General features: G+C 38.3%; 1 protein-coding gene across 2 annotated transcripts in view; it reads right to left on the bottom strand.

Moving 5' to 3' along the window:
- Window positions 1-24,556, bottom strand: part of ADGRA3 (adhesion G protein-coupled receptor A3) — a 133,150-nt gene that overhangs the window by 87,923 nt on the left and 20,671 nt on the right. For both annotated transcript variants that reach the window (XM_058300372.2, XM_058300376.2), the window contains exon 2: window positions 8,405-8,476. In XM_058300372.2, coding sequence (XP_058156355.1) covers window positions 8,405-8,476 — 72 coding nt within the window. The remainder of the gene's footprint in view (window positions 1-8,404; window positions 8,477-24,556) is intronic.

Raw genomic sequence — 24,556 nt, 5'->3', positions numbered from 1 at the left:
GTATAAAAGCTGGAAAGTTCTGCAAATAGAAATACATGTCAGTTCCATTTTTTAAAAACATAAGTTTCCCTTTTCAGGTTTTAAACAGCATCTACAACAGGAACTGATTTAGCTAAAGTAGCACATAAATTTGAGCCAGTGATGTACTGCATGTGTTTCTATGAAATACCTCTCATGAATAACCGAGCACGGTAATGTGATTTAAAGATCCACTTTTTCTGTAACAACAAAAATTTCCTGACATATTATATAATATTTAGTAATAGCCATATTAATCAGACACTGCCAAAAAATACTTACAGTTAAGATTCTCTCATTTAACGTTCCCCCTTCCCCCAACACACCCACAGCTTTCCGAGTAAAAGTGAGGAAATTTAAGATATACAGCTAAATCTGAACATGTTGGATCATTAAAGCATAAATGAAAAGAAGCACTAAAGAATCACAAAAATAAAATTAAAGGAATATTTTAGTACTTCTTAGCAAAAAAAACTACCTACAAAACAATACGTGTGTATCAGGAAAAAACTGCTTTTGACTGCAACCTCTACTTAAATGGCTTCAACAGTAAAGAAATTAATTCTCTGGTATTTGAGAAAATCTAGAAGCAGAGTAGCCTTTGTGCTAAGAAATCTTTTCCTAAGGATCCAGAGAAGGCTATACTCACCCATGCATTGCCTAGGACTGGCTCTGTGAACTGCCGGGAAGAGAAGCTAGACTGCCCTGGTGGCCAAGACCCATCATTTGGTGCAGAATAAAATTTTGGCAAACACACGGACACCTATCCAATCCCAGTGTCAATAGTGTACCTTAGGGGGCGAGGGTGTGGGCAAGCAGTGGTCCCTAAATACTGGCAATTAAATATAGAACATAATTCAAAAATGGCTTAATAGTATAAAATCAAGAGTATGGATGGATGGATGGATGATGGATATAAAGGTCTCGATTTTTAAAACCATCTAAGAAGTCTAAAAAATACAAAATACATTTACCAAAAGAATTCAGGGAAAATTTAGAGGAAGAAAAGTGCAACTTTTAGACCATTCTTTCTTTTAATAATAATGTGCTTTGTAAAGTAGGCCAAAGGAAACTATTATTATACAACGTAGGTAGCTTAATACCATGGACATATTGTGTCAAAAGTCCAAAACTTCAATTACTTGGGCGGGGGGGGGGGGGGGGTGTGAAGACCCCACCATGTCTTAGAATGGAGACATCCCCACTTCCTTCAGAGCCAGGGCTTTCCTTCTCAGGGAGACTCCCTGCCTACTCTATTTAAAAGTAAGCACATCATTAGCCCACATACCACATTTCCCCTACTGCTTTGTTTTGCTCCATATTCTTACCACAATCTAATATCTTCTATCTAGAGCAGGTGTTTTTAACCTTTTTTGTTCCACGGGTCCCTTTGCCAGTCTGGTGAAATGAATACTACTGTAATTTATTTATTGCATACATTCATAAGTGAAGGAAATGCTAGATTTCAGTTAGAGGTCAAAGAAAATAAAGATAATAAGTTGATTTTTTTCAATTCAAGCTCACGGAACCCCTGGAACCTTTCCACGGACTCTCAAGGGGTCCCCAGGTTGAGAATCTCTTTTCTACAGGTCCCTTAAATGGTTTGTTTATTGTCCACTTTATCACTAGATTGTAAGCTACATGAGTGCAAAGACTTTAAGCTACATGTTTTGTTCACTTAAATATCCAACAGATACCAATTCTCTATTTGTTCAATGAACGAGTCATCTTATTTATCTGATCAGCAACTTTTAATGCCTGACCTACCCATTTCTTTACTTCTCATACTATACTCTGTCCTAGACAATCTTATCCACATCCTCAGCTTTAATTTGAGTCTTTAGACCAGGGGTTCTTAACAAGGGGTCAATGACCTTGAACTGAAATTCAAAAAAACATTGGGATGTGTTGGTGACAGCGTGACATATTTATTAAATAATATACACTAGACTGTCGACTTAGTAAGGGGTCCATGATTTTCACCCGACTAGCAAAGGGGTCTGGAACAAAAAAGGTTAAGAACCCCTGCTTTCGACCCAAATTTGTATCTCTACCTCATGGTTACCACTCCTTTGAGTTCCTGATTGCATATAAGTCAACATCTGCATTTGGAAGTATCACAGCCACCTCAAAATTCAATACATCCTAAGTTGAACACATATATCCGATGAATGAAAGAAAGAATGCAAGAAAGAAGAAGGGAAGAAGAGAAGGAAAAAACTCCACAATCTGTGCTTTAACAAGTCCCCAGACAATTGTGATGCAGTTAAGTATGAGAATCACTGTGGTAAAGGCTGAGAACTGGTCTCTAAGCAGTGATTATGAACTTTAAATAACTGAGACTTAACATAGCTTCCTACTTCCACCTTATCCCACTCGTGGCAGTTTGATATTATTTATGAATTCCAAAAAAGAGATACTGAATCCTTTGTAAATTGGTCTGTTCCTCTGGGCATGATACCCTCTGACTGATTTAAAGTCAAAGGCTTTACGTTTACTTGATTACATCTAGATTAGGGTGTGCAGGGTTGAAACCCTGCCCCCTTGGAAGGCTATATAAACAGACGCTCCATCAAGAAGACAGAAATAGATACACAGAAAAATATACCCAGAAGAAAAGAGACAGCTCTATAGACACAGCAGAAGAATGAGACATTTGCCTGATAGTTTGCAGCACTGAGGAAGACCCAGAAGTGAGACGAGCCCTCCAGCCTTCTGCAGAGAAAGCTGGGACCACAGAGCCTTAAGAGGGAAGAGGAAGGCTGAACCCTTGCAGATATCACCCGCCATCTTGTTTCAACACGTGGCAACAGACTTTGGGTGAAAAACCAACCTTGAGGTGGACACCTTAGGGGCCTTGTAACTAAGTTTTTACCTCAAATAAATACCCTTTTAAAAACCAACAGATTTCTGGTACTTTGTATCAGCACCCTTTGGCTGACTAATATAAACCCCCAATCCAGCCTAGTCTCATCCCAGCAGCTAGAGCAGACTTCTGCTCAAAATGGGTCAGAGTAACAGTTGAGGTCCCTGCAAAGATCTACAAGGCCCTGTGCTATCTGGTCCCTGCTCTTCTGGACCCTCAACTCCTATTACTTCTCTCCCTCACTCTGCTCCAGTCATACCCACCTCCTCATTGTTCCACAAACACACAAAATGCTCACTTCATATTAGGGCCTTGTGCTGGCTAGCCCCTGCTGGAATACCCTTCCTCCCAGCTAGCTCAAGGCTCAATCCTTCATGCTTATCTAAGTCTGTTTAAACATCATATCATTTAAATGTTATCCCACAAAGCAGACGTGGCTCAACTGATGGAGCATCTGCCTACCATGTGGAGGGTCTCCTGGGTTCGATACCCTAGGCCTCCTGGCACTTGTGGTGGGCTGGCCCATGTGCAGTGCTGCTGTGTGGGGAGTGCCATGCCACGCAGGAGTGCCCCCGTGAGGGGAGCCCCAAGCACGGGGGGTACGCCCCGCAGGGAGAGCCACCCCACGTGACAAAAAAGCACAAGCCCACCCAGGGGTGGCACCACCCACACGGAGAGCTGAAGCAGCAAGATGACACAACAACAACAAAGGAGACGGAGTTTCCCAGTGCAACCTGACAATGCAGGCGGACATGGAAGAGCACACAGCAAATGGACACAGACAACCGGGGGGGGGGGGATAAATCTTTAAAAAAAAAAAAAGAGTTATCCTTTCCCAGGACCACCACAAAAACCCAAGCTCCATACCCTGACGTAGGTTTTCTTTATCCACAGTACTTTGAATATGCCATAAAATTTGCCTGTTGTATCTATTCTATGTGTTGTCCACCCCTCATTAGAACATACGCTCTATCACGATAGGACCATTGTCAGTTGTATTCAATAATGCATCCCAAGCTGCAAACAGTGCAAGCACTTAATAAAGAGTTGCTGAATAAAATATTCAACATTTTTAACTAGCTACATCGAAAATACTAATGGTCAAAGCAGTATTTGTGTCAAGCCTTGCTATTAGGCCAAGTATCCTTTTATCGTTTTAATTTGCTGCTGCCATGGGGAGCTCTTTAACAGGCTGCCCTGGCCCACATGCCCCAAAAGTTACATGGCCATTTCTTCTGCTCTTATGTCTTGCTTGCTCCTGAGAAGTCTGGGGTTTTGTTTCTTCCCTAGAAAAGGGACATCAGATCCCCCTCTGCCTTTGTATCCAAATCCCTATGTCACTTTTATATGGTCTCTTCCCTGTCCCCCATCTCCTGGGTGAGGAAAAGAAAACAGAGACAGAGCCCCTTCTTGAGGTCCCCCCAGTATGTGAGCTCTTTCCATATTTCCTTCAACTCTCCAATTAGTCCACAGAAAGCATCTAGGAGAGGAGAAAGTTACTCTTACTTATGTTGTCTTTTTCCAAATCTCTTTTCTGTACATGTGCTAAGACTTTAGGAATTCAATGGCCAAAAGTCAAGTTTTTCACCCCTTCCCCTGAGGCACAGTAATTAGGAAACAGGCAGGAGAAAAGCATCTATCAGTTAGCAGATCAAAGAACTACAGCATTATACTCACACAGGTTGTATGTGAAACGTAGTGCTCAAGACAGAGCCCTGAAGTTCCCATTTATATTCTCTGCAGAGTTGGCGAAGAGAATCCACCTAAATATACTGTGAGTAGTGGGACCAGATTCAGAGGAAATCAGAGCCATGAGGGGAAACTTACAGTGGTGAAAATCAAAGGCCACCAGGAAAGAGAGGTGACTGACACAAAAGAAGGAAGAGACACACTCTGCATTCGGGCATAGGCAGATGGAGTACAGGGAGGCAACAAGGTAACCAGCTCGAGAGGGATATGGAGGGGAGCTATGAAAACAGCTGACAAGATTATTCAAGAGACTTTTTAAGGAGTTGCTATGGAAAGTACAGAAGCTACAGAGGCTTTAGCTTTAAAATTAGCAAATCAAATCAAACTGGAGAAGTACAAACAGCAGAAACTGAAAATATGAGAGTCATGGTCCTGGACTTGAAGGGAAGGAAAGGTCCCAGGTCCACTCTACCTCTCCTTCCCCTAGGACCCTGTCCCCAAACCCTAACACTTCCATGCCCAAGGAGGAAGAATGGGGCGGTGCTAGGTAAGGTCCAAGAAGATGGAAATCAGCCTTTCGTAGTAAACTCCTGGCAATGGGGTCAAGCAACTGGTTGTGGGATCTCTTTGGTGTCTCCAGGGCCCTGAAACTGAAGTAAAACAAAGGCCAGGGGAGATTCCACGGAAGGTCAGCCACCATGGTCACCGCTCTTTTCTGGCCCTGGTCCCAGCAGGAACTTGGAGGAATAAGGAGCCCCACCTGAACGCATCCCCCACAAAGGAAGATCAGTCCAGCGCTTTACTTTGACACTTTCCCTCTCTCTCCTTCCTTCCCAGGGCCAGAACAGTAAGAGGCCCAGTGAGCCACATCATCCCTCTTCTTTCCTTTTCAAGCATTGTTCTCATACAAAGACAGCGCTGGAGGCAGGTTCCACGCAGGGCCCTCCTCAGGTTGCAGGCTCAGGTCCGGGCTCCAAGGGCTTTGGAGCGTAGGAAGGAGATGCAGAGCTCAAGGCCTGCTTAGGAAAGAACGTTCTCGAACATGTGAGGGCCAGCCATGGCTAGGCCAAAGGCAGAACTCACACACATGCCCCAGTTACTGCTTCAGGAACCGGCAGCATCTCACTCATCACTGGGCTTATAGGCTGAGGCCCCACAGATAAAATTGTTTTTCCAAGTCCCCATCCATCCCTCTGTGGTTCCACAAAGAAGACAGGTAGTTTCCTGGATTCAGGTATTAACAGGTCCCTGGTTAAAAACAATCACAGTAGCATCTTAACATCACCCAAAACGGCAACCTAATACGTCTCTAACAGGCAACCTAATACGTCTCTAACATGCACGGAGATTTACTATCAACAAATGGCTGGAAATAAGGTCAAAGACAAAAGAAATTGAAAAGTAAATTCAAAAAGGGTGTAATTCACACCACAGTGAAGAACATCAGCTATGCTTTGCACACACTTTATGATGCATATAAACAACCACATCAATCCTAGGTGCCAAAAACAAAACAAGTTTCTAAACACAATGGACATCATCTATAAATAGGAGTGCCTTTCATCCTTCCTTTTGGAAGAGGGGAGACCCCAGTCATTCCTTCAATTATTTACCAAGCACCTACTGCATGCTGACAATGTGCTATGGGCTAAAGCTAATTCATCAACCACAGTGACTTTTGTTTGCAAAGAACAGAGACCTTAGTGGGTACTTACTGCCTCATATAACTCCAACAGTGCAGAGACAAGAGACGCTTCAGCAAGGTTCCTCTAGGACTCCCACCTGCCCACTGTGGGGACTCACTCCACCCTCTACAGGGTGTCAGCTCTGATCCAAGCTGAGGGCAGGGTGGCTTCCAAACCAGAAGCACAGCATCTTTTCTGGTGACAGGGAGGACATTTCTTTCCCTAAAGCCCCAAGCAAATCTTGATTCAATTACATTGAGTCAAAGTTCAGTTCCAGAGCTACTAACTCTGGAACATGCCTGAGAAGTACCTTTAGCCTAGTAATGCCTGGAACGGAGGGATGTGGCCACTAATCTCTGAAGCATGTGGAATGTGTGGAAATGACATAATTTAATGAAAGTAGTGAAAAATTCTGAAAATTAAGTCCTGCTGTGCCAAGAACATTAAAAATGTTTTTGTAAGTGTGTATATATATCTAAACATATAAGTATTCATGCATGTATGTGTGCATAAAAATATGAATGCCAACCACCACACCAGGAACCAAGAGTCTACGACTGCAAGCAGGAGAATCTCATCCAGGAGCCATGTGGGATCTAAGTACCCCTTCAAGTTAGAGGTGGACTGGGCATAGCCATCCAAGAGTCCTCAGGATGGAGGAATAAAACATGGATGAAAATGGACTTAGGTATTCTACTATAGAATTATTGTGACTCTAGCAATGGAAGAAACTGTATCACTGATGTGGAGACAGTGGCCATGGGAGTTGCTGAGGGCAGGGACAGGGAAGAAGAGGTGTAATATGAGGGCATTTTGGGACTTGGAATTGTCCTGAATGATACTGCAGGAACAGATGCAGGACATCATATAGCCTGCCATAACCCACTGAATGGACTGGGAGAGAATGCAAAATACAATGTAAACTATAATCCATGCTGTGTACCAGTGCTCCAAAATGTATTCATCAAATGCAACGAATGTGCCACACTGATGAAGAACTTGGTGATGCGCGAGGAGTGCGGGGGGTGGGCGGCGGAGAATGGAATGGGGAGTGGGGATATATGGGACCCTCTCATATTTTTTTAAGGTAACATTTTTTATGATCTATGTATCTGTTTAAAAAATTTTTAATGTATTAAAAAAAGAAATTTAAAAAATACTTTGCATGTTAAAAAAACAAAATATGAATGCATATGCTCTATATATGTGTGTGTAAGTATATACATAAAGCCTACAGATATCTGCTCTAAATGAACAGAACAGAAACATATGTAAAAGGATGATGAAGAAAAAGAACTCTGGATGGTTATGTTTAACACATCAATGATCTAAGCAATAAAGTCCTGTGGGACTCTGCAGAGAAGCTGCTAGGTAAAATAGTCAAGGAAAGGTCAAATAGAGCAGTAGAAAGTAAAGGAGAACAAATAGAATCAAGAAAAATGAAGGTTTTTTATGCAACATAAGTGGAAATGTTCAGTGTAGCCCCCTTACATATTTTGAAATGTTACCTTTGAATGTATGAGAAATATAGGAATCAGAAACATGAACCTGGAGAAAGCATTCAGAATACAAGTGAACTTATTATCTATTGCGTAAAATTAAACAAGGCCAAAAATAATGAGTGATACTTGTAACTTATCTGATCATAAGCAAAACGATGTAATTGCTAAGCAAAAAAAAATAATTATCATATTCAGATACCTGAATAAAATATCAGAGTTTACTCACAAGTTTACCCACTTTTTAAAAACCTACTTGACTATCTTATAAGACATATACATTTCACAATAGAGAATTTCAAAACAGCACCTATGTTTTAATCCATGGTCAGCAAACTCCAACCTAACTGCCTCTATTTGTAAATAAAGTTTTATTGGAACACATCCATTCCCATCTGTTCAGTCATTTTGACAGAGACCATATGGCCCACAAAACCTAAATATTTACTATCTGGCCCTTTCCAGAAAGTTTGCCAACCTCTGCTTTAAGTAATTACTTGTTTTCAAAATTCAGTTCTTGAAAATTTCATAATAAAATGTTAGAAAACCCCAATTTTTATTTTGAAAAGTTAAGAGTTTAGTAACAGGTTTACAATGAAAATGCATTCAATAAAAGTAGTAAGAGATGATAATGAAAGAATACTCACAATCTTTCAAGGAGACTTAACCCAGAAAATGAGCCATTCTTCAGCTCCGATATTTTATTGTTACTCAGAATCCTAAAAATGAAAGGGAAAAAAATGTAAGCTGTTCAATATATATGTAACGCTATCACTGTCAAAATAATTTAGCTTGTTATAAGAAAACCTATGAGAAATACTAAGAAATCATTTAGAACCCAAAGAATTTTTCAGATGCCTGACAAAAAGGGAGCATTTTTCCCTTTGAGAAACCACCTAAAATAGCTCATTCGCCCATCTTGTCACATCTTAAACAGTTCCTGTCACACTTAACCAAAACCTTTACGATATAAAGGAAAGACAAGTCACCACAGAAGAGCTGTAAGTTCAATATAAGAATGAAGAATGCCATGTACATTTATTCATAACCATTCAATTGTCCCACATAAATCATATTTTATTTGAATACTTAAAAACTGGAAACTTCATAGAAAAATTACTATATATGCTCCATAAAACAGTACCCTTAAAAGGAATAAAGTATCTTCTAGATATCATTTCAATAATGTTGAATATTACCTGTAACTCAATAGCATTCAAAACCACCTGTGTATGCATATGTAAATATGCTTTTCACCCACGCTTGTATATAGACAGGTAGTTATATCCCAAAACAGCTCATATATTAGGGCAACAGACTTAAAAAAAAAAAAATTTTTCAACTGAAAACAAACCTTGGTTAAACGAAGTATAGTCAAGCCTACCCGCACTGCAAGTTCTGCCTAAGTAGTGACTTTGTGCACATACTCCTGCTTCCTTCCTAGGTTTTCTGACTTTATGCAGCTTTTGCAGTTTGAATCTCAATGAAGTCAAGCAGATCTGTTTGAATCCCAGCTGTATCAGGCTATATTGATCTTGGGCAAGTGGCTCCACCTTTCTGTAACAGAGTTCCCACATTCATAAAATGGGAAGAACAATAAATGTCTACCTCATAAACACTAGGTAAAATTAGAAATGCATGACCTACTCAGTGAGGATTCAGTGAGTTTCAGACTGTTTCCTGGGTTTCAGGATACACTGCATCCCTCATTTTAACGTTTCTGAAATCAAGATGTATCTTGTACTCAAAAGTAGATTATTGTAAAGTGTGTGTCCCTCCCAAAAGCTGTCACTAAAGCAAAGATATGGCTTTAATCACCAGAATCAAGAGAGCATGGAGATCGAAAACATTCCAATTAAATGACAATACCATTTTCTCTAATCAAAACTGCAAAGGTTTCTAAAAGTAAGGTAGCTGGCACAGGCAAAGCAACCCATTTCAGACTCATACACAACCACAAAGGTCACTGGAACAAGCTTTCTCAAGCAGTTGGTACTGACTTGAAGAGCCTCCACTGTGCTACCCTAAGTAGGCACCCAGTCTAGGCCAACAGTTACCAAACTATGCTGTATTTATTTCAGCATAACTTTTAAGTCAAAAATTTAAACTACCAAAGAAGTCAGTTTTAAGAGGAAGGGTGAAACAAATGCAGTACATCCAAACTGCAAATGTTAGGGAAATTTAATGAACAGGAAAATGCTTACAGTTATAAAGCAAACAACAAAATTAATGCCATTGACTGAAAAGAATTTATGAATAGACACACAAAAAAAAAAAAACTGAGAAGAAATACATTAAAATGTTCACCTTGGTGATTAATTTCTTTTTTACTCTTTGTAACCTTGCAGTATCTTTCAAAATATCTAGGATATTTAAGCTTTCTTCTGATAATAAATGTAAGAATCTTAATAACAAAGTATAGTTTGACAATAAGTTAATTTAGAATATAACTGTATCTTAGAAATAAAAAACTGACCTTTCCTTTCCCCTGAACTGACACTGTTTGACTCCAATCCTCAAGAAATAAAAGTGAAGTGAGGAATATTATAATTATGCTTTGAGATTAAAGAGTCAATTTTGCTAATTATCTAAAAATGTCAATGGACTGACTGAAGTTTAACTTCATAGGCACTGAATATAGTGCAAAGAATATCTTGATATGCAGGGTCCAAGGTTTTAACTGTATCCACACCACTAATTAATGATTTCATTTTATGACAATCACATCATTTTTCTAGGTAGACTTCAATTTCATCACTTGTAAGGTGAAGAAATTAGAGTGGAATGATCACCAAGATCCCTTCCAGCTTCTTTTAATTTGGTGTTCATACTTAATGAGCAAAGCTGATGAACATTCTGGTGACTGAGAATTTATAATCAATAAAAAAAAAAAAAAGGAAATAAAACAACAAAAGCTACACAGTTCAATGACATTAGCATCCTACCCCTGAGTGAAAAATGAAAACCAAATATGGAAGTAGCTTGTGAAAACCTTCCTGGGTGGTAAGTGAATCACATTCAGTAAGATTCAGTACCGCTTCAGCCAAAGGACTGTCATTTGCTTAGTCATAAAGGCTTTAGTACAATAAATGATAGATTTTATTAAGGAGAGTAAAAAGGAAAACATTTCATCACACTTAAAAAGTTATAACTGTAACCTTAAAAATATAGTTTACAACCTCATGTTAATATATTCAGTCTGCACATTACTTGATGTGTTTAAGGATTTTGTGCAAGAAAACAGGATCAGGAAGAATAAATCTACTCCACAGACAGTTTTTATACTCAATTTTCAAACGGGGGACTGGAGAACTAGCAAATGCATAATATCATGTATCATTATAAAGCTAAAACCCACTCATAATCGATATTTTTGCTGACATCTTTGAAATCTCAAACTTTCTAGAAAGTACCTAAATGAAAAATATAAAACTTGACCAAAGTTATAAAGCTTATATATACCCATTTCTGCTCTATACTAATTATTTTAACATTACATGATCTATAAACAATGCTTAGGAACTCTATGCTGGGCTATTGCCTTTTGAATTTAAGCACCGTAAGGAAGAGTTTGTTGTCCACTGCTATCATTTAACACAGTACCAACTTCCTTTGGTGTATCGTTTATGCTGAAATATGAAAAAAGGAATAAGACTAAAGGTGGACGTGTTTTTTAAAATAATAATAATAAAGTTTATGGAGAAGAAATAAAAATTAAGTATTAGATGTTCTCAGCTGCTTGATATTGCAAGTCCCAAAATGGAATGAATTACTGAAAGCTGTTAACAGCACCCATCCCATGAGACAGATAGCACAAAATAACATTTGAAAATATATTTTAAGAGCATTAACTATTTGGACCAAACATTATAGTTCGCAAATAGCAAACCGTGAAGGGAACGATGAGATTAAAAAATCAAAGACCTAGACAGGTTACTTGGTTCCTGTTGTACTGAATGGTGGGCTCTCCAAAAGATGTGTCCACCTAGAACTTGTGAAGGTAACTTTACTTAGAAAAAGGGTCTTTAAAGATGCAATTAGGTTAAGGATCTCGAGAAGCAAGCATCCTAGATTAGGGTGGGCCCTAAATCCAATGAGGGGCATTCTGAGAAGAGCAAATGGATGGCACAACACAACACAGCATGTCAAGACACAACACAGTGAAGTCCAGACTACGCGAAGACAAACACAGAAACGGAGGTATGCGGCCACAAGCCAAGAAATACCTTGGACCACCAGAAATTGGAAGAGACAAGCAAGGATTCTTCCAGAGCCTTCTCAGGGAGCATGACCCCTGCCAGCACCTTGAGTTCAGACTTCTTGTTGCCAGAACTGAGAAAAGTTAAATTGCGATTGTTTTAAGTCACCAAGTTTGTGGTAATTGGTTACAGCAGACACAGGAAACTAATGCAGTTTTTTAGGATCAGGTAAATGAAAAACAACACAGATATTCAAAAACAAAGAAACCATTATTTATGATAGCAGCATAGTAACAGTAAGCAATTATTACTTTTTTTTAAGTATCTGTGCTTACTACTATACACAATGGTAATCCTCATTATTTGCATACACATCCAAATCACATTTAGAGCATTAATACAGGAAAGTGAGAATCATAATAAAAGTCAGAAATGTTCACTAATAAGTTTAATACTTAAAAACTAGCTCCCAATCAAATGCTGCTCTCCAAATCAACTGCATATTAAATTTGAAAATCCCCTTAAATGCAGAACTTTGTTGGGTAAGCTATAGTGATATTGCAACTTAGACACTAAAATCACAAATAATGCAACTGACAAATAAGGACCAGACAAAATTAAAACTCCTGACATCTAAAGAAACACCAAGGACAAAGTTGAGCTGCTGGATGCTTTAACAAAAACAACAACAACAACAAAATTGGAATATCAAGACTAAGCAGGAGTCTACATCAGCAAATGAGCAAGTGGAGTAGTTCTGTCCTCTGCACCAGAGGTTCTAGAAATGTCAAGGGATTACTGGCTTTCACAGTGATAGGAATGAACCACTGGTGTTAGACCTCTGTTCCTGTAAAACAGACTCAAAGAAAATAATTCTAAGCTGTAACTACAAACAACCCACCAGAACTTCTGGGGGTTTTGATACACAATTTTCCAAAAATGTAACTAGATAAGGGAAGAGTTGTCACCAATTCAGAAGGTGACCACATTGACGGCGAATCCACATGGCCTTTGAATCATCAATAGTGTACCTCCACTTGTATCAGTCTCTGTCAGTGACTGCTGCATTCACTGTGCATTGGTGGTGCTATGTACACATGTAAATATCTGACTAATTTCTTCCAGTAATTTTTTGCCCACGTTCTGACATCATGAACTTGAGTTTTAAATAAATTACTCCTCTTTTTATTTTTCATTTTTAAGTTAGAGTTACAGTAGTATATTGATTTTAATTATATGTAGGTAGGCTATACTATTTTAATTTCCTTTCAGAAGATAAAGGGTATGTTACAAGAATATCTGTTAGAAAAGCAGGGAATGAGCCTAACATGGTTTGAGCATTTCTGAACCAGATAATCTCAAATGCCCAATGAAATGCTAAGAATAAAGAAAATACAATGAGTAAGAAAATAAGCATTTATATGCACTGCTCAGACTACAAGAAAGTAAAGAATATCCCCCAAAAGCCAAAAGGAAAAAGTAATCCAAGACCTGGAAAGAGTTTGTGGCAAGCAAATGAGAAAGCCTTGGGCCTGAAGCAGAAAGTGTCCATTGAACAGGACAGGGACAAGGCTGCAATGGCTCAAAGTCAGCAGCACTTCTGGCTTCCACTAGCTGCAAAAACAAATCCCTTCCGGAAGAAAGCATCATCAATTCAGGTCCATGGGAATCCCAAGTTTGAATCCAACCAAAGCTAGGTACAATAAAAAACTGCATAACTTATAAGGAGAGAGAGTAGGACAGACTCAGAAAGAGAAAATGGAAGAGAAGACAGGCAGATTTGGATGATATAATAGCTAAGGGTTTTCCAGAACTAAGCAGCAAGTATGACTACATTTCTAAATGTAGTACCTTTTTAAAACTTCTACTTAACTCCAAAAACAAATAAAAATAAACAGATATTTACAACTCCTATAAAAGACAAAGGAATTTCCTAGGTATATAAAGAGCTCTTTTAAAAAGTATATAGGAAAAAAAAAATATATATATATATATATATAAAACTGGCAAAGGCCATGAACAGATAGTTGAATAAAAAGTAAACAATAACAGATCTTAATCATATGAAGGGATGTATAACCTCAACCAGGAGAGAAATGTAAACTAAAACTATACCAAGAAATCACAAATCTCTTATCAGAGTAGGGAAACTATGCTAACACATACTGGCTTCTAAAGGAAACAGCCACTCATATTTTGCTGTATATGATTATAAACCCCATTGAGGGTAAAATACATAATATTGCATTTATAATATCTGACCCATTAATTTCTCTTCTGGAAATCTATCTTAAAGACATACTTGTGGAAAACAGATGTGGCTCAAGCAATTGGGCTCCCGTCTACCTTATGGAAGGTCCAGGGTTCGATGCCCAGAGCTTCCTGGTGAAGGCAAGCTGGTCGGCGCAGCAAGCTGGCCCACGAGGAGTGCTGGCCCACGTGGGAGTGCCGCCCCACACAGGAGAGCCGGCCAACGCAGAGAAGCTGGCACAGCAAGATGACACAACAAGAGACACAGAGGAGAGACAACTAGAAGACGCAGCAGAACAGGGAGTTGAAGTGGAACAAGAGAAAGATCACCTCTCTCTCATTCCAGAAGGTTCCAGGATTGGTTCCTGGAGCCGCCTAATGAGAATACAAGCAGACAAAGAAAAAAACAGACAGCAAATGGACACAGAGAACAGATAACAGGGGGTTAAGGGAGAGAAATAAATAAATAAATAAAATCTTAAAAAAAAAAAAGACATACTTGTATCTGTGCAAAATATTATATATTATTATATACCAATAAAACAAAGGTATTCATTGCACAATTGTTTCCAAAATCTAAAAAGTGGATATTTAGGTTAGTTCCATTAAGAAGGCATTGGTTCTAGCACAGTCTATCCACAAAAAACGAATACCAGACAGCTGGGGCAAATGCAGGGTAGGGGAAAAGCAGCTCTTTAGGTATTCATTCAGGCGTACAGATCAGCAAGAGTCAGAATAATGTATCCAGCATGCTACTTTCCGACCAAGGGGAGGTGGGAGAAAATAATGCATACTCATATTTGCTTTGATAGGCCTAAAGAAACTGGAGGGAGGAGAGAAGTGAGATACATACATCAACAAAATAACAAAGGCTGCTTGGGGAAATTGATGGGGCACCAAAAAGCAAAATTCCTAAGAATAGTAACCAATTATAACCCATTAAGTAAAACAAGAAACGGTGAGTCCAGTTGGATAATAAATGCATAAGTAAGTTGAAACTTGAGGAAAAATGCTCTACTATACAGTTTCAAAATACCTCCTTCCAAAAAATACTTCACAATCACAAAAGCAGAAAGCCTGGGAGACACCATCTTAAGTCAGAAATCAAAATGATCACCACCACCATCAGTAAAGGGAAAATTAAAAGTGTGTACTACCTGAAAGGATGTACCAAAAGGAACACGGCGTCCCTCCTGTAATAGTCCTGCCAAAAAATGCATGACCTGAATCTATCAAGAGGAAACATCACACAAGCACAGACTGAGGGACATTCTACTAAAGTAACTGGCCTGCAATCTTCAGAAGTGCCCTGCTCACGGAAATTAAGGTAAAAGTGAGGAACTGTTGCAGATGGCAGGAGACTAAAGAGATAAGGCAACACGTGATTCTGAACAGGATCCTTTTGACATAAAAGACAGTACTGGGACAGTACTCAAATGGGGTCTGAGGATTAGACAGTGGTCATGTAGTGATATTTAACCCGCCAATAACTCCTCCTCATCCAGGACACCAGCAGCCTGTGAGGAAACTATGTGGCGGAAGCCTCTGGAGTATCTTATTTCTGAACTGACCTTTAAGCAAGCAGTATTCCTTTATACAGACCACATTTTTACCACATTCTCAGTGTGCTCAATTCTATAAAGTATAATGGGAAAAGGAGTAAAGGCTTAGCACCAACAGCCCTGAGCAAGCCTATAACGATTACGGGTATTGCTCCTTTACAGGTGTAAATTAAGGAAAATGTTACTCACTCTAAAACCCCTAAAAACATATGTTGCTTCCGAAACAGAGGATGTGGAACCCACTGTCTAAATGATATTGCCCTGCAGTGTCTAGAGGGCCAGATGTTTGCAAGGTTTCTACTTTACAAAGATTCTGAAGTCATGCATTCTATATCAATGCTATATCCCTTGACACTTTGATTTGCTACTACTATACAGCAGTTCTGATATTTCTGTAATAATTTGATATTACTGTAATAATACAAATTGATTCTGCATTAGATTTACTGTGTATAATAACACTTGTTATTGCTATATTTTTCTCTATCAAATACAATAAAAATAGACAACATGGCCAGGCCACCACGCTCTCAAACAAAGTGAATCACACACCTCAATCTGCACCCATCCTAATAAACCTTTGGAACCACCTGTGAGAAGATAAGACCAAGAAAGGTAAATCCTCAAAAGTGAATTTTTAGCACTCTGCTCTATTTATTCCACTAGGAAAAACTGTTCTTCTCATTCTGCCACATTGAGGTGGCAGCCAAATCCAACCCACCACCTGTTTTCTTGATAGCCCAAGCACTAAGACTGGTTTTTACAATTTCAAATAGTTAAAAGGAAATCAAAAGGATAACATTTTCTGACACATGAAGAGTATATGAAATTCAAACTGCAGTGTTCTTAAAGTTTTATTGGAACACAACTATGTCCATTTATTTACAAGCTGTCTACAGCTGCTGCAACAGCAGAGCTAAATAGTTCCCACAGAGACTGGCCCCTTAATGCCTAAAATATTTACTATCTGGCTCTTTATAGAAAAGTCTGCCAAACCCTCTGTCCCAACTTATTCTGTTTTCAAGTAAATGAAAACCATGTGCCAATTTCTGAATTAATTCTTCCTGGCAAATAAAAATGAGAGTGTCTACTAGATTTCAAAACTCCCTTTCAAGTTCTGATGCAAAGATGCCCATAGCAGAGTCTGAACTGGCCAAGACTTGCTCGGAGAGTCACTCCAGTCCAAGGTCTTTCCGATCCAATCCTCCTGCCTTCAAGCCCCCTCTCCTTGCACAGGTATCAGACCTGCATCCTAGTCTGAAGGCTTTCCAAGCTATTCTGCTCCTTCTCCCTTATCTCTCATTAGTGTGCCCAAAAACTACTCTGCTCCTTCTCCCTTATCTCTTATTGGTGTGTCCTTCAATAAACCTCTTGTATTTCCCAGAGGACGAAACATCTGTTCAATAAACGAGCGAAATAATATAGCAGAGTATAAGATTTATGTTCACAGATGCTTCCCTGTGGACTTAATGAGTGTTTTAGTTTGCTAAAAGATGCCAAAAGCAATATAACAGAAATGGGTTGGCTTTTATAATGGAGGTTTATTGGCTTGTACACTTAACACTTACAAGCTGAGAAAAGCGTCCAAATCATAGCATCATTCAATGATATTTTCTCCCCAAAGACCAGCTGCTGATGATCCTCAACTCCCCTATCACATGGTAAGGTATATGGTGGCATCTACCAGTCTCTGCCTTCTCCTCCAGGCTCCACTGCCCACAGCTTCTGGCTTTGTGGCTTTCTCTCTTAGCTCCTGGGGATTTCTCTATGCACCTTTGGCTTTCTCTCTCCATCTTCACCCAATTTATAAAGGACTCCAGTAAGAGAATTACGATCTACCCTGGGCCAAGCCTTACTCAAGTAACCTAAACAAAAGACTCTTAACTGAAGTAATCTAATCAAAAGGGCTCACCTGTAACAGGTTCATACCCAAAGAATAGATCAGCTCTAAGGATATGATTTTCTGGGGTCCATCCAGCTTTAAATTATCACACACAGTATCTATAATTTACTGGAATCCAGTAGTACAGATGAGAAAACTAAATATCAGTCCTGTTTTCATTGCTCCTTCTCTCTGAGGACTTTGAAAGATCAAAAATTCTACCGGAATATGCATATTTTCCTTCATTTTTTAATATTGCAGTAAAAGTGTCCTAAGACACTTTTTCTCACATATTCTTAAATCTCCTAAAATTAGGACCATCTTAAAATTGATATCAAAAGAGATTTCCTGCTGCCAGGAAAAGGAGTAAGATGGATTTCTCAGTAGTTGTCATTGTTGGCGCACACACACACCCTGGTTCAATTATAAGTTAAAGTCTGGATCCTTAATTGTGGCTTAATGTTTCTACATTAAGGTTTTACTAGGATATAGCACTGAAATAAAAAATTGTTTAATAGAAGACTGCATATTTTATGACAGTCAATGTAATTAAAGGCAGCAGAAATGTTAAATCTCTCAGAATTGATCATAGAATTTTCTAGCTTAGGAGAAGCTGACAGGATCTATTCATGAGCCATGGTGGACTATCACTCAGGCAGCACACATCTCTCATAAGCTGCCAGCTAACTTATAGGAGAAACGGCTAAGCCTCCAGCAATACATAATTAAATTAAATATGAAAAAAAAGAATTCATTAGATTAACCAAGTAAAAAATGCAAACAAAACCCTAATAATCTTCACAGACATCCAAATTATATTATCCTAACAAAGGTGCTAAGGATACAGATCATTTTTATGAAAAGTTCTGGGGGTTATGACGTATGCAACATATCCTCATATGGTTTAGTATATAAATTATATATTATGCCATTCATATATAAAGAAAAAAATAAAGGGATAAAATGTTAATAGGTAAATATAGGTTAAATATATATATATGGGGATTCTATCCATTATTCTTATTCATTTAACTTAAAAAAACATGTTTGATATTTCTTCAGATAAAAAGGGTAAAAAGCCTTATGCTTCCATGATGCTATGTGAAAGAACAAGTAAGTGATTCCGAAGAACTCTAAATGAGAAGGCTGGGTGTTGACAGAAGCACTAAAAAAGTAGTATTTCAATGTGTGGGAGAAATGAAATATATACTTTGTGGGGAAACTGGCTCTTAAGAGTAATGCTTCTCTGGCTCCCTTGCTAAAAAGCTGTTAGGAAATATGCACTGCATCTTACAGTTGATGGCTTCTTAGAATCAAAATACAGACTTTTTTCCTTCTCCATCTCCTTCTCATCTCTTAATTCTGCTTCTTAATTCTTACCTTAATCCTTCTGCTTTGAATTTTGGAATAAATCCCCTAATCAATGTTCCAGAGGACTAATTTTCTGAAGTCCTTACTTGTTTCCATTTTGTTCTTCAGCCCATCTACCAACTCGAACCAGCCTGTGCCTTTTTTTTTTTTTAACATTACAAACTTGTTCATTTCTAACTTCTCCTTTTCTTATTTGCTATTCCCTTTGATCTGAGATTATGAATTAGAATTTTCCTGGATTAAATCCTTCCCAATCCCTCTGTTAGATCAATTCAGTACCATCTCAATCTGTTGTTTTCCTTTCAAATGTCTGATGAGGCTTGCTTGTTCAGATTTACAAATAATGGTCTACAGTTACTAATATTAGTTACTGCAGAGGATATCTTTAGCATACATGAAAACATAGGTAAGAAAGGATGGTGGAACAAAACTGGCTCTATTACAAAGTTCAGAAGTCTCATGTCGCTGGAGGGTAGCAACACAAAAAAATACGTGACACCAACACAAAAAAATACGTGACACCCTACATCTGGCTACAGACACCCAGTGGTAGACTGCCTTGACAAATCTCCCAGTTGATGTAAAACTAAGCTAAACGGCTTTGTCAAAGAGGCAAACCTACCACTAATCTATCTGAGCCAATCTCTCCGCGAAGAGAACTAGACCAGCTGTTTGATGATTATTCATTCCTGGCCGAGCACTCTACCCACTTTCTTGCCACTCTCTATAGTTTCAATTTGGCAGAATCTTCCAGGATTCTGCTAAGAAAATTCATTTTTCTAGTCTCTATTTGGTCCTAAATTCCTTTGTTGTTGAGTTTCACCCTCAATCTGATCCCATCTGTTTTATTTATTCCACTATGTCTTCAAACCTTCTGGGCCACTGTTAGGACCTTTCTCATTTTTCAGAACCACAATGAGCCTGTTTTTGTTTCTTCTATAGGTTTCAACAACATTTTGGAAAGGAAGAAGAAACAGTAAACAAATACGGTAGATCTACTTCAGGGCTTGTAAAGGGGTCTCCACTCCTACCTCCTCTATGGATGCTAAATGGATTAAGGACCAGGATTGGTTTCTAGCCCATTCCTTCCACCTCACACAGCGAGGCTAACATTTCCCTTGACAAATTTGCCAAAATCCATTAAACAACCTCAGTCACCTTTCACTTAACAGAATTAGCACTTTTAATCACAAGGGTATCTGTTAAAAACAAGAATACCTCATAGGTCATCCAAAATTAAGGTCCTGGGTGCCCAGTAAGAGAGTCAGGTCTCTGTGAGCATGCCCATTCTGCAAGGGCCATCGTCTTCCTGGCCCATCATCCAATCTCCAGATACAGGGAGTCAGAGGCCAGGGGGCATGCTGGGACGGAGGATGTAAAGTTCTGTTACCTGACCTGAAGACTCTAACCCATTTGTTTTGGGTCACTTTTCCAATTTCTGCAAAAGTTCCCCCCAATAACTACTGAGCATGTAATACAGTAGCTGAAGGCAGGCTCTGGATTACAAAGGCCCTGAATTTGAATCTTCCCTTCAGGACCTAGCTTTATGACTTTGGACAAGTTACCTAACCTCTCAGGTACTTCATGCCTCTTCTGTAAATCATACTGGGCATTCCTAAAAGTAAATACAAGGCTTTTATGAATTTAAAACATATATACTGTGGATATATCTGCATGCTCATTAAAAAGCATTTTAAAGCAGGCCCTGTGAACAAGGCCCTGTGAACAAGGTCCCAGGAACTGGACAACGTTCCAACAAAAGTATGGTAAAGCTGAAACCAACTTGTTGTCCTTCCGCAGTATCTACTGATTACCAACCAACTCAACACCATGCTGCCTTCTGCCAAGGTCAAGTGTCTGCTCCGGCACACCAGCCTCCCTGAACTGATATAGCACTAACAGTTCATGAATACTTTTTTCTAGTTTTCTTTTCTAACATGATAAAATGAGTGAAATTAACTCAACTCGTAACTTCACAGACACTGCTTAAAATAATTATTTTTAAAGGAGTAAAATTTAAGGTATCATTTTAAAATAACAATACAAGTGGAATACAAATGACAATTTAGGATGACAGTACCCACATCTAAAGTGTGGAAACAGTGCTTTTAACAAACAGGAGAACCACAGAGCAGAATGAGAGTTCTAAGACATAATTTATCAATGAGGTCTTTGATCAAATGTATTCATAAAATACTCCTGCTAAAGCAAACCTCCTTCTCAAAGATTCAGATACTTACTCAAATTTGTCTGAACATTTCTCATTTTGTTTAACCAAGAAACTCTCCTAAGCAATCCAAGTGTCCATCTAACAATGAATGGATAAACAAAACACAGTACACATATACCATAGAATATTATTCAGCTTAAAGAAGGAATGAAGTCCTGATTCATGTGTCAACATGGGTGAACCTTAAAGACATCATATTGAGTGCAATAAGCCAGACACAAAAGGACAAGACCTGTATGATTTCACTGACATGAAATACTGAGAATAAACGAATGCATAAAGTCAGAATCTAGAATACAGGTTACCAGGGGCTAGGGTGGGGTAGAGAATAGGGAGTTAATGCTTAAATTGTACAGAAATTCTAATGGGATTGACTGAAAACTTTTGGTAATGCTTGGTGGTGATGGTAGCACAATACTGTGAACATAATTAACAGCACTGAATTATATATGTGGTTAAAAGGGGAAACTTTAGGTCGTATATATGTTACTAGGATAAAAATTGAAAGAAAAAACATAGAACTATATAACATTATGACCCTTATTGTAAACAATGGACTAGAGTTAATGGTACAATTATAAAAATGTTCTTTCATATATTATAACAAATGCACCTCACTAATGAAAGGTGTTAATTTAATAGTAGGGTGGTTTATGAGAACTGTCTTTTATATATTTTATGCATGATACTTCTGTCAACCTACAACTTCTCTAACAAAAAGTAAATATATTAATCAAAAAAAGAGAGAGAGAGAAAGAGACTCTCCTATGTTATATTCAATGGCCTGCCAAACATCTAGGCAAAAAGCTAACCTACAGTCCTCAACTTTCTGCAAAGCAAGAAGTGTGGTGGTTGAACCTCTAGAATAATGATGTTTGGGTTAGAATCCCAGGGTTGCCGCTTTGCACTAGTATAAACTGTCAAGTGATGCCCTCATGCCCTCTCCAACCTTCAGTGTCAGCATCCATTTATGGTTTAGAACAGGAGTCAGCAAACTCTGGCCTACTACCTGTGTTTTTAAATACCGTTTATTAGAACACAGCCACATTCACTCGTTTATGGATTGTTTTATGGCTGCTTTCACACATTCAGAGTTGAGTGGTTGAGATAGAGACTAGATGACTCGGAAACCTGAACTACTACAAACTGTCCCTTACAAACAGTTTGCTGACCCCTGGTTTATAGCACTAGTTCTCAACCGTGGCTGCACATTAAATTATCTAGGGAGTTTCACAACTTTAGCAAAACGTGGGCGTCACCCTCTATCAATTAACTCAGAATCTGGCATCATTTTCATCTAACTCTCCAGGCGGCCTTTGCTAGCTCATACATAACTGGCCATCAGGGACTGGGTCCACTGCTGAGGCCTCACACCACTCACAGACTCACATGTTCACTGCTACAAGAGCCGCAAGGAGTTAGACCAGAGAAGTGTGAAGGTGCACAGGGAGATAGTTCAGGGTATCCAGAAGTCAGAAAGAGGAAGGGAACAATCCAGAAGTCTGTTCCTAGTGGTAACGAACTATTGAGGGGTAGAGGTGAGATAAGACAATACTACACAAAAACAGAGAGAGACAACCAAAGGAGATCCAAGAGCATATATAATATAAATAAAATAATAAAAGTAAAACTTTCTCGAGAAACATGTTTAACTGTTAAAATTCAGTTAATAAAGACAAGCCAATCACTACCAAGAAGCAAATCATGAAGAAACCTGGAGCATATGCAAATAATAGGGGTTCCAGAAAGAGAAAAAGCAACAGATGAAGGAGCAGCAATAAAAATAAAAGGAAGTATCTCCAGTTTGAAGACAAAAACCAGCCATATTCCAAGCAACCAGCCGGGGGAGGAGATGGGTAGGGTATGTCTAGTCATTTCCTAAAAAAATTTCTCAATTCCATGACAAAGAAAAAAAATCATAGTGTCCAGACAGCCATGAAAAATGTATTTTTATTATTTGATTTTAATATCTTTTCTATGGCTTTGGTGAATTCGGGGAGAGTCCAGTGTAGTTTGCCTTCTTGAAGCTGTACCACAACACCTTCCAACTTCAATATCTGCAAATCAAACAATTATTGAAAATGAAACACCAAGTCAATGATATCAACACATAACATACTATTATAGGATCTCAAAATAATGTATCATCAAACAGCCTCTTGAGAATAAAAGGAAGGTCTATTAGTAATTATACTAGGATGACAAGTAGCAACCTGGACATATGGTCACCTGTAACTCTTACAGCGGTTCATTAAATAATCTTCCATATTTCTATGCAGTTTATCAAAAACTCAACATAAAAAGTGAGGTCTGCTTCATCGTGTAATTATCTCATATTTTTAGTTAGCAGTTGCATAAATATAAAAAGGAAATAATCTATTTTTCTGCTTTCACATTAAACAGTAAGTTTGCATGGAATTAAATATTTGGTTCATTAAAAAGAAAAGTAGAGGGTTTCAGATGCTACAGTAAATAACATAAAAAGGCCTGAAAATGAAAGCTGTGTGTTAAATAATTCATCTTATCTTACGAACATGTTAGCTCCATGAAAAAAAGGAAGCCCATTTTTCATGATGTCTACACATGACAAAGAATACTGGACACATGATATTTATGAATATATTAAAAGCAAGTTTATTTGGTAATTTAATCAAAAGGAGCTTTCTACTGAGATCACCTGAGGATCTTCAAGAAGTCTGAGTCTTTGATTTTTAAGTCCTGATACATGTGACAAAATGAATGAACCGTGAAGACATCATGTTGAGTGAAATAAGCCAGACACAAAAGGACAAACTGCATAATCTCACTGACTTGAAATAATTAGAATAAGCAAACTTATAGAGCCAGAATCTAGAATATAGGTTACCAAGGGGTGGTGGGGATAAGAAATGAGAAGTTAAGGCTTCAAATGTAGAGTTCCTATTTGCAATGACAGAAATGTCTTGGTAAAGGATGGTGATGATGGTGGCAAAACACCTGAAATATATACCCTGTGTATGATTAAATGGGGAAATATTAAAATAAAAGAAGAAAATTTTTAAAAGGGGAAATGTTAGACTGTATATATGTTGGAAGAAAAATAATTTTTTAAGCCATGGAACTATAGTACACAATGAAGTACAGTACTATTGTACAGTTTAGCAGTGCAACTGTATAACAGTACTTTTGTACAGTTTAACAGTTGTACTGTTAATAGTTTAATAGTACAACTATTAAAGTGTGCTATCAACTATTGTAACAAATGTTTCACATCAACGTAGGATGTTGGTGGTAGGGTAGTATATGAGAATCCTGTATTTTATACA

This window comes from Dasypus novemcinctus, chromosome 1 (assembly GCF_030445035.2).
Source record: "Dasypus novemcinctus isolate mDasNov1 chromosome 1, mDasNov1.1.hap2, whole genome shotgun sequence".
Taxonomy (NCBI): Eukaryota; Metazoa; Chordata; class Mammalia; order Cingulata; family Dasypodidae; genus Dasypus; species Dasypus novemcinctus.
This window is presented reverse-complemented; position numbering and strand designations above follow the sequence as displayed.